The sequence below is a fragment of the Miniopterus natalensis genome, chromosome 12, assembly GCF_054644295.1.
Source record: "Miniopterus natalensis isolate mMinNat1 chromosome 12, mMinNat1.hap1, whole genome shotgun sequence".
Classification (NCBI taxonomy): domain Eukaryota; kingdom Metazoa; phylum Chordata; class Mammalia; order Chiroptera; family Miniopteridae; genus Miniopterus; species Miniopterus natalensis.
The window spans coordinates 72,383,828-72,400,413 of NC_142092.1; the positions used below are offsets into that span (position 1 = coordinate 72,383,828).

Sequence of the window (16,586 nt, forward strand, 5' to 3'; positions counted from 1 at the left end):
GCTTCCAGATGAGGACCGCCTCTCCCCCGCACTCCCAACGCCCCACCATCTCTGCCATTCTGTCTGGAACCTCCCACCTGCCTCAGCCCCACTATCCCCCCAGCCCCCACTTTTCTCCCTGCAGGGACCCTCCCCTGGCCAACTCTTACCCCGCAGGAGAGCGACTGCTCTGGGGCGGTGCCTCCGGGCCCAGGCACAGAACCCGCCGCCCCGCCGCCCCTCCCCTGGGGCCCAGTCTTCTCACCACCATCTGGTAAATGGCGTCCACGATGTCCAGCATCTCGTTCCTGGTGATGTAGCCATCGTTATCCAGGTCGTAGAGTTTGAAGGCCCCTGCAACCAACCCGCCGGGCGGTCAGCCGGGCCCCGGGCGGGCTCGGCCCCCGCCTCTGCCCTCTGCTCCTCAGCCCGCGGCCGGACCCACGGCCAACTCCTCACGCGGCCAACGCATATTTACATCGGGACAGACAGGCACACACCATTTCAACTAGAGCTACGAGGAAAGGAACCGCGAGTGAAGAGCAGGGGGCGCTGACGAGCCCCAGGACTGGCCCATGGGGGGCCCGATGCCGCCCCTCCTTCCCCCTGCTCCAGCCTCTGTCCCCTCAGCCTCTCCCCCTCCAGTTACTCCATGTCCCTGTGGCCAACTTAGGAAATAAAACAATACGCCCAGGGGACGGGGTACTTCTGCATGAATAAAATCCTTTTATTCCTAAAAAAAAAAAAAAAAGTAGAGAAAGAAACTGCAGGATTTCCTCGCTGCTGACACGCGGTGCAGTCTCAGCGAGCAGTGAGCGCGGCCCAGCCGTCCTCACCTTGTCCCAGCCTCCCTTCCGCCGCCCCCGCGCCAGCCAGCACGGTCTGCCCCGCAGCCTCCGCTCGTCCCGCCCTCCTCGGGGCCTCGCACATGCTGTTCCCCGGCCTGCGGCCCTCCTCCCCCTTCCAGCTCTTTCCCCGCCCAGCTCAGCTCTCACTCATTCCAGGGTCAGTTCCCCTCCTGCCAGCTCTCACCTCCCTCTTCCTGTCTCGGTTTTATGGGTTAAAAAACCACATCTCCACACTAGACTGAGCCCCAAGAGCAGGTGCCTATCTATCTGACCCCCCGGGGTTCCAGGGGTTCCCGGCCCCCCACCCAGCACTAACACGTGGCCCTGCCGGGTGCGTCTGCCGGGTGAATGAGTGAATGAAAGTCATCAGAGCTGCGGCCTCCTAAGTGGAGGGTCCAGCGCTGGGACTGGGTCTCTAACTCCAGGCTGCACTGCCCTCAGTCACATGTCTGCTCCTGTCTGAATGTCCCCTAGTTGCCGCCCCATCTGTCCGCCCCGCCTGCTCCTCCAGGAACCTCCTCTGACCTGGAAAGGCAGAACGTTTGTGTCACTCTCTCAGCCAGGGACAGACAGCCTGGCCCAGTTCTCTGGCCTCCCCCTGGCCTGGGACCGCCCAGCGGCTGCCCGATAGACCCTGGGGACTGGACTTACACCGAAGCTTCTCGTCCAAGGTTCCCCTCGAGGTCACCGACAGCGCCTGGATGAACTCCGAGAACTCGATCCGCCCATCCTGGCAGGAGACAGAGGGGCCGGGTGGCCTCGGTCAGCCGGGCCACCTGGTCAGGCCCAGACCTCGGGCAGGTGGGGTGAGCAGCAGCAGGCACCAGATACCAGGGCAGACAGACACCCATGTGGAGAGGGTGGGAGTGAAGGAATGAGGGACAGAACCAGGGAGAGGGAGGGGAGGGAGTCGGATTAGAAATGGGACAGGTGGGACAGGTGGGACAGGAGGGACAGGGAGAAGGGGTGAGGCCAAAGGGGGAGAGGCCAGGGCCACGCCTGATGGGAGAGCCGGAGGACCACAACACACACACATCACCAGACGAGAGCTGCCTAGGGGTCCCCTTCCCCCTCGGCCTAGAGCCACAGGCTTGGGGGCTCTTGAAGAGGCCAGGGCTCTAGACTGTCTAATCCTACCTGTTGGTTTTGCAGATGAGGAAACTGAGGCCCACAGAGGGCAAAGTTCGCCCCAGGGCCAGGCAGTGTACCTGTCAGCCTGGAGTCCCTGGGGAGGAAGCCAGGACCTGATAACAGAAACAGCCTGAGCGCCCAAGGGTGGGGAGCATGGAAACAAGTCACAGTAACTCTGCCGTGAGCACAGGGAGCCAGAAAAATGCTGGCAGAGTCCGGAGGACTGGGGATGCCCCAACAGTGGGTATGCCCATTGCCAGCTAGACCATCGCCAGGAGGGGACACATGACGACACAGACAAGCCTTGAAAACGTGGTACTCAGTGAAAGCTGCCAAAAGACCTCAAATTGTCTGATTCTCAGATCCTCAGTTTCCTCATCTGCAAATGGGGCATTAAAATCGCACACCCCACAGGTCCTAAGTCTCCACATGCAGGGCTCGGCACACCGTGATGTCCGTAAATGTCCGCGCTGATTATAGATCCTGTCATTGCCCCCAGAGGCATCTGCATTTGGTGCTGGTGATAAAAAGATCAAGGTATACATGTGTGTGCACATGGCACAGAGGTGTGCACACATGGATCTGTGTGGTGCATGTGTGTTCCTGCGTGTGCATGTGCACGGTGAATGCGTGTGTGCATTTGTGTGTATCTGTGCGTGTGTGGGTGTGCATGTGTGTCCGTGCACTGTATGTGTGCCTGCGTGCATGTGTCTGTACGTGTGTGCTTCTGGGTGTGCACCGTGTGTGTTCCTCTGCCAGGAGGGAACATCGGGGGAGAGAGTGGGTGTGGAGCCCGCAGGAGCCGAGCAGCTGCTGCAGGAGGGAGGGGACACGGTGGCACAGGCACAGGCCCCGTCAATCCGCAGCTCACCTTGTTTTCGTCAAAGACGTTGAAAACAAATGTGGCGAATTTGGTGGGGTCTCCAAAGGGGAAGAACTGCTTGTAGATCTTCTGGAAGCCCGCGGCGTCCAGCTGCCCGCTGGGACAGTCCTTGATGAAGCCCTTGTACCTGAGGCGGCAGAGCGGGGGAGTGGGGGAAGAGACGCCAACAGCCCCCACCTGCGCCCCGAGGGCTGTGGGCCCCTGTGCAGAGAGACAGTGACCCACGAGGGTCCTGGGCACGGACCCGGAGTCACAGGCATGGGCTCATCCCACCTCCGCCTCTCGCTAACTGTGTGACCCGAGGCAGGTGACTGTACCCCTCTGTACCTCATCTGTACAAGTGCTGAGAGTCTCATGAGAAGTAACCCAGAAACTGCACAGAGCAGCAGGCCACTCAGCCCGTGCTCCCCACAGGGGGTGCTAAACAAAACTCACCCCAACAACATCCCCAAAGCCACCCTCCTGCACCCCCACTTTCTCCACGGAGCCCCTCCTCCCCCAGAGAACCGGGTGGCTGGTGGTGCTGGCAGAGCTGGTGGGCAGAGCCACCATACGGGGCCAGCAGCTGGCTCCTCCCACACGCCTGCACCCCAACATACACACACCTCTCTCTCAGTCTGTTCCCAAGAACCATGTAACAGACGCGGAGCAGCAGCGCGAGTTTGGAGGGAACCCACTTTGTTCCGAGTGGACTTGTCCCCGGTGTACCCCCAGCGCCGAGCACAGGGCCCTCCAGACCCCCGGCTGAGGGCAGCGGGGCTTTGCAGCCCAAACCCCACCCTGCCATTTGCCAGCTGGGCAACCTCGGGCCAGCGCCCTCACCTCTCGTCCATAAAGAGGGGCAGTCGTCACACCCGTTTTGTCAGGATCAGGATGGTGCATGTAGCACACTTGACATAAAGAGTGACCAGCAGCAGGGTGTTTAGCATTTTGCACCAAAGTGACGCAAAGGAGGGGACTCCGGGAGCCTGCGCTTGAAGATGCTGGTGGCACCTGACTGGGCTCCAGAGAGAGAGGAAGGTGTGGAGAAGCTACGGCTCCCCCACCCGTCAGAGAACAATCTAGGGGCCTGGGATGGGCACTGGTCCCACAAGGACCCGAAGGGACAGGCAAGGCACCGCAGGAGGGCACCTCGGGGACTGCAGCCTAAATGGGGGGGTCAGATGCCGGCTAACGTGTCAGCTGTTCCGCAGGGGTGAGGGGGGTGGGGCAAGGGAGAGGCTGGGAGGAGAGCGGAGAGGATGGGCTGGGGGTGGGACATCCTGCCCGGGGTCCAGCTGGAGTGGCCACCTCACTGTCCCCACGGTGCCCATAGGAAACGTGAGGTCAGGAAAGAGGCTCCAGTGGCTGACCAGTCCTCCCGCGGGACACCTCAAGGGGCCAGAGGCCCAGGACGGTGGGTCCTGGCTCAGTAACCAGGATCCCTGGCCAATCTCACCCTCCGCCCTGACCTCATGTGACAACAGCCCCAACTGGCCCCGAGCTGAACCTTTGTGGGTGGCTCTTCACGTAATAGCCACCTCGGCCCTGCACCGTGGCAGTGGGTTCAGTGACCCCATGTCACGGAGGAAGCCAGTGAGACACTGTGTCCCTCCCACAGCAAGTGCCAGGAAGGGGCTCCCCCCTTGGGTCCCTCCCCTTAAAGCCTCTGCCCAGCTGGGTGCTCGGGGCTCAAATCTGCGCACGTGGGCCACGGGCCAGGACGCAGAGCTGGGCGAAAGAGCTTTTCGTTTCAGGCACAGGACCTGACCCAGGACCCAAGGCCTCCAGGCCAGGATGGGTCCGGGACAGGATGAGGGGACAGGAGGGGATGTGCCTGGCACCCGGACTTGATCCGTGTGCTCCCCAGAGCTCCTCATTTCTCCATGACGGATGGATGTTACTGAGTGATTCTAAAAGATTTAAACCAAATAATAAAGAGAAAACGAAAGGCTCCCAAAGGCACCTCCTGGATGGTCCCTGTGGGCGGCTCACAGGGGCGTCTGTCTCTCCGCTCGGCTCTCGGGCGGGGCCAGCAGCGGCCAGAGCTAGAGCCGGCAGCGCCCTGAGCAGCTGTGGTGGGGCCGGCAGGGGGGCCCTAGGGCGTTCATGGGGCTGGTGGGCGCAGGGAGGTGGCCCCAAGTGGGGCATCTTCAGGGGGCCTCTGGTCATCCCTGCAGAGGCCGTCGCTGTCACTGTGGGGCCCCAGGAATCCCACCCCACCAGCAATGCCCATGAAGGGCTGCCTCAGTCTCTCCTTGGCCAGCTGCCCCTGTATTTCACACCCAGCCACACTTTCTAAAACTTGCTGTGTTCGGGCTCCAGGCCTTTGTATCTTTAGGTCCCACCTTCCTCCTCTTAATCAGGCTAATCCACTCACCCACCACATTCCAGCTTAGAAGTCACTTCCTCCAGGAAGCCCTCCCAGGCCCCCAGAGGCCACATGGCTCCTCCACTCCCACACCCCTTGTATGTGCCGTGCACAGAAGAGACCATGCCTCCAGCCTGGGTCCCCACCTGACAGTGAGCTTCCTGACGCGGCGGTGCCCCCAATGCCTGGGATGGGGGCTTAGTAAATGTTCACTGAGATAAATAAATGGAATGAACGAATGAATGAATGGATGAATGAATGAATGAATGAATGAATGAACACACACACTGCCGGTCAGAGAAAGCGAGAGCCCAGGTGTGCCGCGTACTCTTCCTGAGCCCTGGGGTCCCTGCCCAGCACCAAGAGCTCCCTGCAGGTGGTTAGAGAACCACTGATGTGCTCCCAGCTCCATGGATTGATGGGGAACTGGGGGCCCAGAGAGGGAGAGAGACTGGCCCGAGGTCACACAGCAAGTTAGCAGCAGAAACAGGGCTCAGATCCAGGGCTGCCTCGCAGGCTCCCACCTCACCCGCCCCTCTGGGAGCTGGGCTGCACCACACGGTGTCCACACATGGGCAAAGCACCTGCTACCCCAACACTGCACACCCCCACTGTTCACCATCAGAAGGTGGGGGCACCCTGCCTCGCTGGAGCAGAGCAGGGGGAGGACTGCGCCGTCCCAGACACCCCAGCGTCCCCAGGCCCAGAGTTCCCCCTGCAAGTCGGCACAGCTCCGAGGCCATCATTTCATGCCGCTCGAGGTCCAATCCTGAGGCGCAGCCCATCCCCCACTGGCTGAGCTGGGACACCCCACACCAGGCGCACACCCCGCTGTGGGCACCCGAGGGAGCTGCTGCCTCATCATGAAGCTCATGCCCAGAAGTTCCTCCCCGCCCGGCCCCGGCCTCAGGTCCCAGCAGGCCCAGGCCTCCTCCCGCTCTGGGCCGGCCCCTCCCTCGCCCACAGACTTGGTGCCGCCAGGAAACCTGCTGCCCTGCCCAGCCCGGCACCCAGGAAGTGGCGCCCCGGAGACGGGCCTGTGCTCCAGTCCTGGTCCCGCTATGAGAGCGACCCTGAGCAAACCCCTTCCCTACAATGTTCCTTGATTTCCCTGCCGGTAAAATAGCGGTTTGGACTAGGCCAGGGGGTCTTCCACCCGGCACCGCTGTCGTAGGGCCGGGGTCGGGGGAGGTGTCCTGGGCACTGTAGGGTGTGAGCAGCATCCCGGCCCCCACCTGCTAGGTTCCAGTGACTCCACTCCCCAACTTATGAAACCGTAAGTGTCCCCAGACATTGCCCAAGGACCCCAGGCAGCAGAACCACTGGGCTAGCTGGTCTCTGGGGACCCCCACAGCTTGGGGGTGTCTATCATAGTGTCCACCTCTGCAGTGGTCTGTGCTTCTGAATAAGAGCTGCCATCAGGCACCTACAGAGAGCGAGCACAGGCCTACGTGCTCGCCAGGCACAATTTCACCAAACTGCCCACCAAGCCTGGGAGGCAAGGACCACTGTGCCCATTGCACAGATGGGGAAACTGAGGCCGAGGCTGGTTAAGTCCTCTCCTGGCTCAGGGCCTTCACTCGGCTATTTCCTCTGCTTTGCCCACTCTTTCCATCCCCCCCACCCCAACTCCTGCATAATTACCCCTTAGTTTGTGGCTCTGCTGCATTCTCCTTAGAGAAGCCCCAGCCCCCCAGGCCAGGTCATGGTCCAGTCCACACACGGCACCCTGAACCCAGACTGGGCCTTGGTGGCACCTGCACAGCTGTGCTGGGGAGTGACCTGCGTCACCTGTGTGATGACAGAGACCACGTCTCCCAGTCCCCCCGAATCTGCAGGGTCCACCACTGCGTCCAGCACACAGAAGGTGCTCAGTAAGTGTTGAGTGGGAAGGGGCTGGAACTGGAGCCCTCGCCACCAAATCCACGCTTGGTGCCGGAAGAAAAGGGGGGCCAGGCTGACACCCTCCCAGTCTCTCTTGGGCCCGGCATTGGCGGCCAGGCCCGCAGCCCTCAGCCCTCAGCCCTCAGCGAACTTGCTTTCTCAGCACGGAGCACGGGTCTGATATGGCTGACTGGGCCTGGGGACCAGCTTTCCGTGACGGGGGGAGACAAGAAAAGAAAGCCCCAGACCCGACAACTGCGTTCTCACGCTTCCTTAAGAAATCTGTCACTTCTTTAAGAAAAAGGAATCTGTCATTTCACAAAAACACTGAGTGCTGGAGCCACTTACAAAGCGGCCCCGGCTCAGTGTCCTCCCTCCACCAAATGCAGACAACCCCACCAGCAGCCCCACGCTGGGGCCACCCAGATGATGCCGTGGGACACTCAGCGTAACGCCAGGGGAGAGGTGAGCACCCAGACGGCTTTACTAGAAGGTCTGCAAGCTCAGCGAGATAACCCTGTTCTCCCAACCGTGCCCCCAACTCAGGTTCACCCCGTGGGCTGCAAGCCCACAGTGACAGACAGCACGCCACTCTCCTCCCGCGGCCCAGGGCAGGCACCCCCAATCCATCGCGGGGCTCACAAATCACTCCCTGCCACCCTCTCCACCTGCTGCAGGACACGCAGCCTCAGGACCTCGGCACCGCGGGCAGCCACTACAACAGCTTACAGCCGGCCTCCAAGAGGAGACCTATTTGCCATCCTGGATCCAGTCTAATTGATCACCTTATAGAAGGGACAGCTGAAGCCCAGAAAAGGGGAGAGCCTTCTCACGGCCGCAGGGTGATGTAGTGACAAAGCTGGGCGGCGACCCCTGTATCCTCACTTGTTTCTGGTCCCAGCCCCTCCCTTTGGCGCGCGGGGCCTGAATGAACCCTTCAGGGCTGGTGGTCCTTGGAGATGTCACACAAGATGAGGAGTCACCAACACCCGCCCCCACCCCACTCGGTCGGTTGATTTGGTCTGTGTCAGTCCGCCGTGAACGCCGGCTGCCTGGACGGGGCTGCGGGTGGCTGTCCTCAGAGGCCGCCCCGGGTGCCCCGTCCTGGCAGCGAGATCGCGGTCCCCGCCAGCCCCCGCCCCGCGGCATCCTGGGGAAGAGCAGCTACTCACCACTGCTGGACCTCCTTCTCGGTGACTGCAAGAGAAAACAGAAAGGGGCCTCTTAGTCAGGGAGGCGTCCCGGAGCCTGGTTCCCGCCCTCCCACCCGGCCCGTCGGGGCACCGGCTGGCCCTGAGCAAGGACATGCTCCCCGTGAACAGTCCCGGTCAGGAGCTCGGTGGCCGGCCACCCAGCAGGGGACAGCACTGGCCCACACCTTCCCGACGCCCACTATGCTGCTGGTGGGGCTGCCGAGAAGAGCCTCTTACCCGAGGGGCTGGCTTCTCCCTGCCCTCCTGGGGGACGGGTTAATACACATTCCTCCCGTCTCAGTCCCAGGGCAGGCTCCCCGGGAACTCGGCTGCCGCCTGCCTGGGGGTGCAGCAGGAAGGCCGAGCCCCTCCTTGGCCCCGCGGCGCCCCGCACCCTCCCGCCGGCCGGTCCCCCCAGCCCCTCTCAGCAGTCAGTCCCGAGCCCTTTCACAGGCAAGATGAGAACTGAGCCGTGAACCAAAAGCTGGAATGAGCCAAAAAAAGTGGCTGAGCCTCCAGCCAGGCCTAAACAGTCATTCTTTACTGAACCATGAAACAAACAAAAGAAATGTTTTTTCTGGAAAGTACTGAATCGGTTCAAGTTGGAACCAAACCAAGGTTCTCTCTGAAATCGCTGAGCGAGGAGATCTAACCACTCCCGAGGCCACACGCGCTTTCTGCGAGGGTGGCCTCGGGAGAGCAGCTCCAGCTCCGTGCCTCAGTTTCCTCACTTGTACAGCGGGAATAACAGCAACAGCACCTCCCACAGGAGCCGTCCTGGGAATCCAAGCGAGGCAGGTGTGAAAGCTTCTGGATCCCTGCCGGGGCCTGGCGCTTGAATGGGCTCCACACCGACTTGTGGAATGAATGCATGAATGAATGCATGTGAATGCGTGAGTGAATGAGCGCATAAATGAATGAATGAATGAATGCATGAGTGAACGAATGAACGCATGAATGAATGCATGAGTGAACAAATGACCGCATGGACAAACAAATGGACAGGAAGGCAGGTGTTAGGTGGAGGTCAGGTGAGCAAAAGACACTGGAATCCTTCGCAGGGAAGGGAAAAGAGGCCCTAGGGGGTGTCCCTGAACTGTGGGTGCCTGATCAGACTTGAGGCCACTTTTCGAAAACGGCTTAAAGCAACTTCTTTTTTTTCCTTTAATTCTCACCTGAGGATATTTTTTCCATTGCTTTTCAGAGAGAGTGAAATATCGATGTTAGAGAGACACATCAATTGTTGCACCCAGACCAGGGCTGGGGACCAAGCCTGCAACCGAGGTTCGTGCCCTTGGCCGGAATCAAACTCGGGACCCTTTAGTCCGCGGGCTGATGCTCTAACCACTGAGCCAAACCAGCCAGGGCTTAAAGCAAGCTTTTAACAAATGCCAGGAACCACGTGCCCACTGCAAGCCCAGATTGTGCCAGGGTGCCCAGGGCCTCTGTGCTTTGGCTCAGTTGCCCTGACAACAGCTCCAAGGGAAGAAAGCATTATTCTGTCCTGGCTCCAAATGGGGAAACTGAGGCACAAGGGGACCAGCACATGAAGTGGTAGGGAGAGGGTCTGAACTCAGCCGCCTGACCCACAGCCTGGAAGCCTCCGCCAGGCCCCTCATCAGCACCCCCCTCCCTCCCACAAGCCCCATCAGAGACGGGGGAAGAGACCTGCCCACCAGCAGGCCACAGATAAAAAGAGAATCAGACAACAAGGGGGATGCTCGTTACCTGTAATGGCAGACCTGGTGAGGCTTAATAAAATATAAAATAAAATAATAAAACACAATGGTGACAAACTATTAAGAGATGACTGTCTGATCACGTCTGGCCTCCCATGGTAAACCCCCCTGGCACATGCCCCTGGTCTGATGCAGCGGGAAGAGGTTACCCGTGGAGTTCTCCTGCCAGGAAGATTTAATCTGAGTCTTACCATGGGGACCGCTGGACAGAGACTGGGTGGGGACACCTCGGTCAGTCAGCGCCCCGAAAGGTAAAACAAGGCAGGGACCTGTTTCAGAAAGAGACTAAAGAGACAGGCACCAAAAGCAGCTCGCGATGCCAGGCCTGGGCCCCGGATCTGGAACTTAGAGCAGCTCAAGGGCAAGACTGGGCCGCGGGGAGCCGCCCGGGGCCGGCCGCTGGCTGCCCCGACGGACTGGCTGCTGTCCTCAGGAGAGCTCGCAGGATGGAGCTACCTGCAGGAACGTCCCGTCTCCTGGGAGATGAGCCCCGATGTATTTGGGGGGGGGGGTCGGGATGCCCGCCGCTTCTCGTGACAAGTGCAGAAATACACGCACGAATATTTAGAGAGAGAGGGAGCAGGTGTGTGGGAAATGCTGACAGCCGGGGAATCTACAGATGCTCCCCCATAGGATGGGGCTGCGTCCCCACAAACCCACCGTGGGGAGAGGTACCCGTAGGTCGAAATGGGTGGAACGCTACGCCGCCGGGACCGCAGGGCTGACGCGGCTGTGGCTCGCCGCCCTGCCCAGCATCCGGGAGAGGACACCCCGGGTCACCTCGGTGCGTCGCGGGCCCAGGAAGAGCGCAGACGTTCGGGATCTGAGGCAGTTTCTACTGACGGTACCATTTCCCCGCCGCTGTAACGTGGAAAGGTCGTGAGTCAAACCACCTTGAGTGGGGACCGGCTGCAGCTGAAGGGTCCCAGGTACTCGCTGCACTGAGCATTATTTCAATGTTTCTCTCTTTTTTTTGTTTCCTCACTAGAGGATATTTTTTCCATTGATTTTTAGAAAGAGTGGAAGGGAGTCGGGGGGAAAGAGAGGGAAACATCGATGCGAAAGAGACACGTTGACTGGCTGCCTCCCGCGCTTGCCCTGACTGGGACCGGGGATCGGACGCAAAACCTAGGTGGGTGCCCTTGACTGGGAATCAAGCCCGCGGCCCTGCTGTGTGGGGCCGATGCTCCAACCACTGAGCCACACCAGCCAGGGCTCAATCTTTCTCTTGATTTTCCAAATAAAAAGTTGGGAAGAAATGTTTGCTCCCATCAGTCCCTGGTCTGTGTGTACCCCTCCCCCCCCCCCCCCCCCAGCGCCAGAAGGGCCGGGAGTCCTGTCCAGGGTCCTGACCCTGAGCAGCTTCAACCTCCGCAGGCATTGGGAGGGAAGAAGAATCTAGGGGACAATTATGGGGTCCCTCTGCCTCCACCCTCTGCCCAGATAACCAGAGTGACCTTCCCAGGCTCAGGCTCCCCAGCCAAGCCTCATCCCCCCTGTCCTGGAGCCTCCATCCAAGTGTGAAATTAACAGGCAGAGTTTTCCCTGGGCGGGTCCATGCTCAAGGCTCAGAGTTGGGGGCTCAGGGCTGGGCAGGAAGGAAGGACATCCCCAGTGCAACCAGCACCCCTGCCCACATCCAGCCCTGTGACCCCTTCAGGCTCCTCTAAGTGGTTCCACCTTCAGGCCTTTGTACCTGCTGTTTTCTCTGCGCCTCCAAGGCCTTCCAACCCCAGCTGGGACATCCCTTTCCTAGGAAGCCCTCCTGACCCCACCAGAGCCCCTCTGAACCCCTCACATCCAGGAGTCACTGCTTTGCATGGAGTCTGTCTTCCCACAGGCTCCAGAGCAGAGGGTCAGACAGGGCACTGTCCAGGGGGGCAAGGTGGGGAGGGGCCCACAGAAAGGGCTCTGGGTCTGCCCAGCCAGCGCTCCAGGCCAGGGCTGACTGTGGCCTTGGGTAACAACCCACATCGCTGAGCCTTGGTTTGCTCATCTGCAAATGGGGCAGATCGCCTCTGTATCAGAGGAGGGGGTGCATATAAAGTGCTTGCACCGTGCCTGGCACCCAGTAGGTCCTCATTAGAAGCACTTTTCCCCCCTCATCTTCCCAACTGGACACTAAGCCCCCAGAGGCCAAGTCACTCCTTCTGGCATGTCCCAGCATCACCCTCAGAGCCCAGGCCAGTCAGTGTCCTGCGCACGGGAGGCTGGGAATAAACCCTTGGCAGGGTTTGGACCACATCCTAAAACACATTTACCCTCACAATCACAGCTGGCTCCGGCCGATTTCAAAGACCAGCTGCCTTTCTCTAGCACACTCCTGCCTTCACCCAGGGGGGCCCAAGCTCGCTAGGAAACCAGGATTTAAACCGGATATGGGCCACCGGCAAGTGGGAGGGCCTTGTTCCACGTGGCTGGAAGGACAGGAGGCTCTGGGTGGGATCCTGTCTTGGCTATTTGTAGGCTGGGTTACTCTGAACAAGTTACTTAACCTCTCTGAGCCTCAGAGTCCTCCTGTGAAGGCTGGGGTATAAACTCCTACCAGGCAAAGCCACTGGGAAGGGCCCTTGAGAGATGGATGAATTCCCAGCTTGGAGCAGGCACAGAGCCCGGAGGAGCGAGGGGCCGGGTGTTCACTCCCCTCCCACCGACTTCCCGAGAACCAGGGGCAGCAGAGTGGGGAGGAGGCCCAGCCCCTGCCTGCGGCACGGCCTGCACCCCCGTGCCTACCCCCAGAGCAGCTGCTGGGGACGATCCCTGCTCCTCCTTCCATGCAACTCGTCTGCCAGGAACAAACAGGAGAGCCCGTCCCCGGAGCCCAGGGTAAATGCTGTGTCTGATTTTGATTTCCCTAAAGCACAATACCTCTCTCCCGACTGAAGCTCAGGTCAAACACGGGGGAAACAGAAAGCAGGGCTGGCGTCCCCCCACAGTGGGGCTCGCTGCAGCAGGGGGGACCCAGGGCAGACTTAGAGCACTTTTTGGCCTGACATCTGACCCCCAACAAACTGAATGCCAGGAGGACCAGAAATCCGCCCATCCAACCTGCCCCGTGTCCTGGAGCCTGCAGGACCTAGCACGAGACAGGTGTCCCACAAACACTTCCAGAATCAGGGGTAAGGGGTGGCCAGAGGGCACTGGGGCCTCCGCCCTCCGCCCCCAGCTGCACAGGGAACAGCGATGGGGGAAGGGCCGCAAGCACGCTCCTCTCCACTGTGACAGTTGCTCCTAGTTTTAATTAAGACCATGCTCTCTGCTTGGGCCCAGCAAGGGCCTCATCACAGGCGGTCTGAGAACAATGACCGCCGATGTGGCCACGTGGGCAACTGAGGCCCGGAGCGGCAGCAGGACCACGGGCCGGGGGCAGGAGCCCAGCCGGCGCGAGCTCTGAGCGCTGCCGAGCTCCTTGTCTGCCGGGCTCACACACCATATATTTTTTAACAGAGGGAGGCCTGCGCTTTCCCCCCACAGTGCTGCCAAAAATAGCCCCCTCTCCCGCCTTTGAACAGAATAAGACAGGAGCAGAGGGGCCTGGGAGGAGAGGCCGTGCTGGCTGGCAGATGGGACCCCTCCCCGGCTCCCCAGCCCCAGAAGGTGAGCGGGGTCTGGGGTCCCTGCTGCCCGCCGAGGGCTGGCCTCCCAGCTCGACTTCTCAGCCCCCCGCCCCCCAGACTCGGCGAACCCACCATCCCCCAGCCCAGGAGGCAGGAGTGGGCTGCAGACAAACAGAAAACGAGCACCCAAGACGGATGAGAGGAGAGTCCGCTCATGCACATATGTGATTTTTCATTCGTTCCAACAAACTGCACCCGGCTCCATCCCAGGAGCCGGGACACAGCGGTGAACCGCGGGACGTGGTCCCACCCTCACGGCACCAGCAGTGGGTGGGAAGGGGGAGAGTTAAACGTGTCCTCACGGGCAGGTGGGGGGTCGCAAGCTGAGTGTGGGCGGGGGGTCTCCCAGGGCAAGGCCCCTCACAACCTGACAGCACACAGGAGACATTGTCCCCTTTGACGGCAGAGGCCACCCGGACTCAGAGTCGGGATTCTAGAGCCTGGGACGTGCCAGGCCCCTTTGCCTGTATTTTCACACTCATTCCATCCCCAATCCTGGAAGGCGAGATTGTCATCTCTGCCCATTTTACAGACGCAGTAAGGCGGCTCGATGAAAAAAGCTTGGCCAAGGGCTAATGAGAGCAGCCGGGATGTGCACCAGGCCGGCCAGTCCCTGAGCAGGAGTCTGACACCACGTCCCTGTGTGACAAGCCACCCCAGTTCTGCAGGGGTCCAGAGCAGGACAGGGTCACAGGGCTGGGATATGGAATTCGGGGGATCTGAACCCAGCATGGTCGGCCTCCAAATCCACAGCCCCTTCTGGTTCCCACTGCAGCTCCTTAGTTTTAAAAAAAAAAAAAAAAAAAAAAGAGGCCACTTTCTGTCCCCAAAAGGCCAGAGCAGTGGGGGAGCCAGAGAAGGCTGGGGGTGGGGAGAGAGAGGGAGCCTCTGAGCCGCTTCCTAGCTGAAAACGCAAACCATAAGCCTGAAATAAAAGCAGAGCTATTTCTGCCTTGGGTTAAACATTCCTTAAATCCACATTCCTCCGGCCCTCCTCCCTGCCAGGAAATGCAGGCCCAGTGGCCTGGATGCCCCACCAGCTTCCTGGGCCACCTTGTGAGACCAGGAATGCCAAGGCCAGCAGCTGCCCTGCATTCCTGCCCGGGCACCCCTGACCCGGGCTCACTAGGCAGGGGGCATCTCCCCCAGGGGGCACCATCAGGGTTCCCTGGGACTGAGAAAAGCTGACATCCCGTTTCACAGGGAGTGAGACAGATGGGGAAACTGAGACCCAGAGAGGAGCAGCTGAAAGCCACAGCAGGTGAGGCTAGACCCAGGACCCCAGACTCTGGCCCCCTGGCAAACTCCCCTGCCCACCAGACTGCAGGTCAGGGGCACGGGTGGGTCCCGTCCTGGTTAGCCAAGGGGCACAAGGCAACACAGTCGAGGCAACAGGCCTCCCCGTGCGAGACTCTGGGCCGGGCACCGCACAAAACCCAAAATCCCCCAGGTGTGCTCCAGGCCTCGCAGAGCTCACAGGCGCCCAGGGCTCCAGACCTCCAGACCCCAAGGTCCCATCCATCACTGTGCCCTGAGCCCCACACTGCACCCATGAGGGCACAGCCACTCCAGAGGCACCTGGGCCTTGCCAGGCATGAGCAGGGCAGGGCAGGGAAGGGCAATCAGGGGCACCCTCGCTCTCCACGGCCGCACCCTTGGCTGCCCTCTGCCTCTCAGACCCTGCCCGCGGGCTCGCTGAGAGCAAGATGGTGCCGACACTTTAGGGCAGGGCTCCCTCTCCCGGGCTCACAGGTTGGGAGGATTTGGAGAGGTCAGCACCCAAGGCTCTGCTGGGATGGGGCAGAGGCTAAGAAAGCCTCAGAGGCCCGGTACCGGGCAACTGCCCACTGCACGCTCCTCCCTCTCGCCACACTTCTGCGGCCTTCGCACAGGCCTCAGCTCTGCCCCCTCCCAGAGGAAGCCCAGCCGAGGCTGCTCCAAATCCCCAACAGGACTCAGAGCATCCAGGACCAGTAGCTGTGTGTTCACTGCTAGAAGGATCCCACCTACCGTCCAACCTCACATCTGGCCAGGAACACAGGATGCCGGGCCAGTGTCTGCCGTTGCAGCAGTTGCTTGAATGCCTCCAGTGATGGGGCGCTCACTACCCTCTGTGGCAGCTCTAGGGTTACAAGGCTCACGGAGATCATGGGATGCGGGCACGTGGTAGGAAGAGTGTGGCTGTGTCCAGATGAAAACCTGAGCCGGAGCCCCAGCGTGGCCACTGGCTGGGAGGCCTTGGCCACGTCCCTGAACCTGCCTGGGCCCCCTCTCCTTCATCTGTGAAATGGGGATATAGTCCCTACTCCCAGGGTCCCAGCACCACGTACCCACTTGGTAAATGGGAATCATCATTATTGTCACTCCTCCCAGTGACACCTCCCCACTGCCCGAGGCAGATGGGCCCCCGGAGATCAGCGTGGCCAGGGCAGAAAGGGACCGAGGAGGAGCAGCCAGGCCGTCTCGTCCCAGAGCAGGCAGCTGAGAATCCGCCCTTTCCCCGGCTCCCGGCCTGTCTGTGCCCCCAGGCTTGTCTCCATTCCCCACCCGCACAGAGCTGCCCGAGCGCACGCGCCGCACAGACACACCGGCTCACCCACTCCTGACACAGGCCACGACCCCGTCCCTCAGCTCGGAGCATGCCCACGGGAACCAGGGCACACACATGATTCGCAGCACCCACCCACCCGTACACCCACACCCGGCACCCACACTCTAGCTCACCACACACGGGGGCTTCTCGGTGCCCCCACCGCCCCAGGTCAAACCCCAGCTGCACCACTCACCGGATGTGTGGCCTTGGGCCAGCTCTGGTCCCCTCTGAACCTCAGTTTTCTCCCCTGTAAAGTGGGAACCACACAGGCTCCCGGGAAGGGCCGGGGATGACTGCACGTGAGCACAGAGCACGGATCACACAAACGTGCTTAATGGCAGCTCTCCCCCCAGTGACAGCCCAGGAGCT

At 60.8% G+C, this 16,586-nt stretch overlaps 1 protein-coding gene across 2 annotated transcripts in view; it reads right to left on the minus strand.

Annotated features, from left to right (window-relative positions):
- NCS1 (neuronal calcium sensor 1) overlaps positions 1-16,586 on the minus strand; it is a 32,557-nt gene that overhangs the window by 9,097 nt on the left and 6,874 nt on the right. For both annotated transcript variants that reach the window (XM_087823021.1, XM_087823020.1), the window contains exons 2-5: positions 8,248-8,272; positions 2,830-2,968; positions 1,479-1,557; positions 245-333 (exon numbers count right to left, since the gene is read on the minus strand). In XM_087823021.1, the coding sequence (XP_087679147.1) occupies positions 245-333; positions 1,479-1,557; positions 2,830-2,968; positions 8,248-8,272 (332 nt within the window). The remainder of the gene's footprint in view (positions 1-244; positions 334-1,478; positions 1,558-2,829; positions 2,969-8,247; positions 8,273-16,586) is intronic.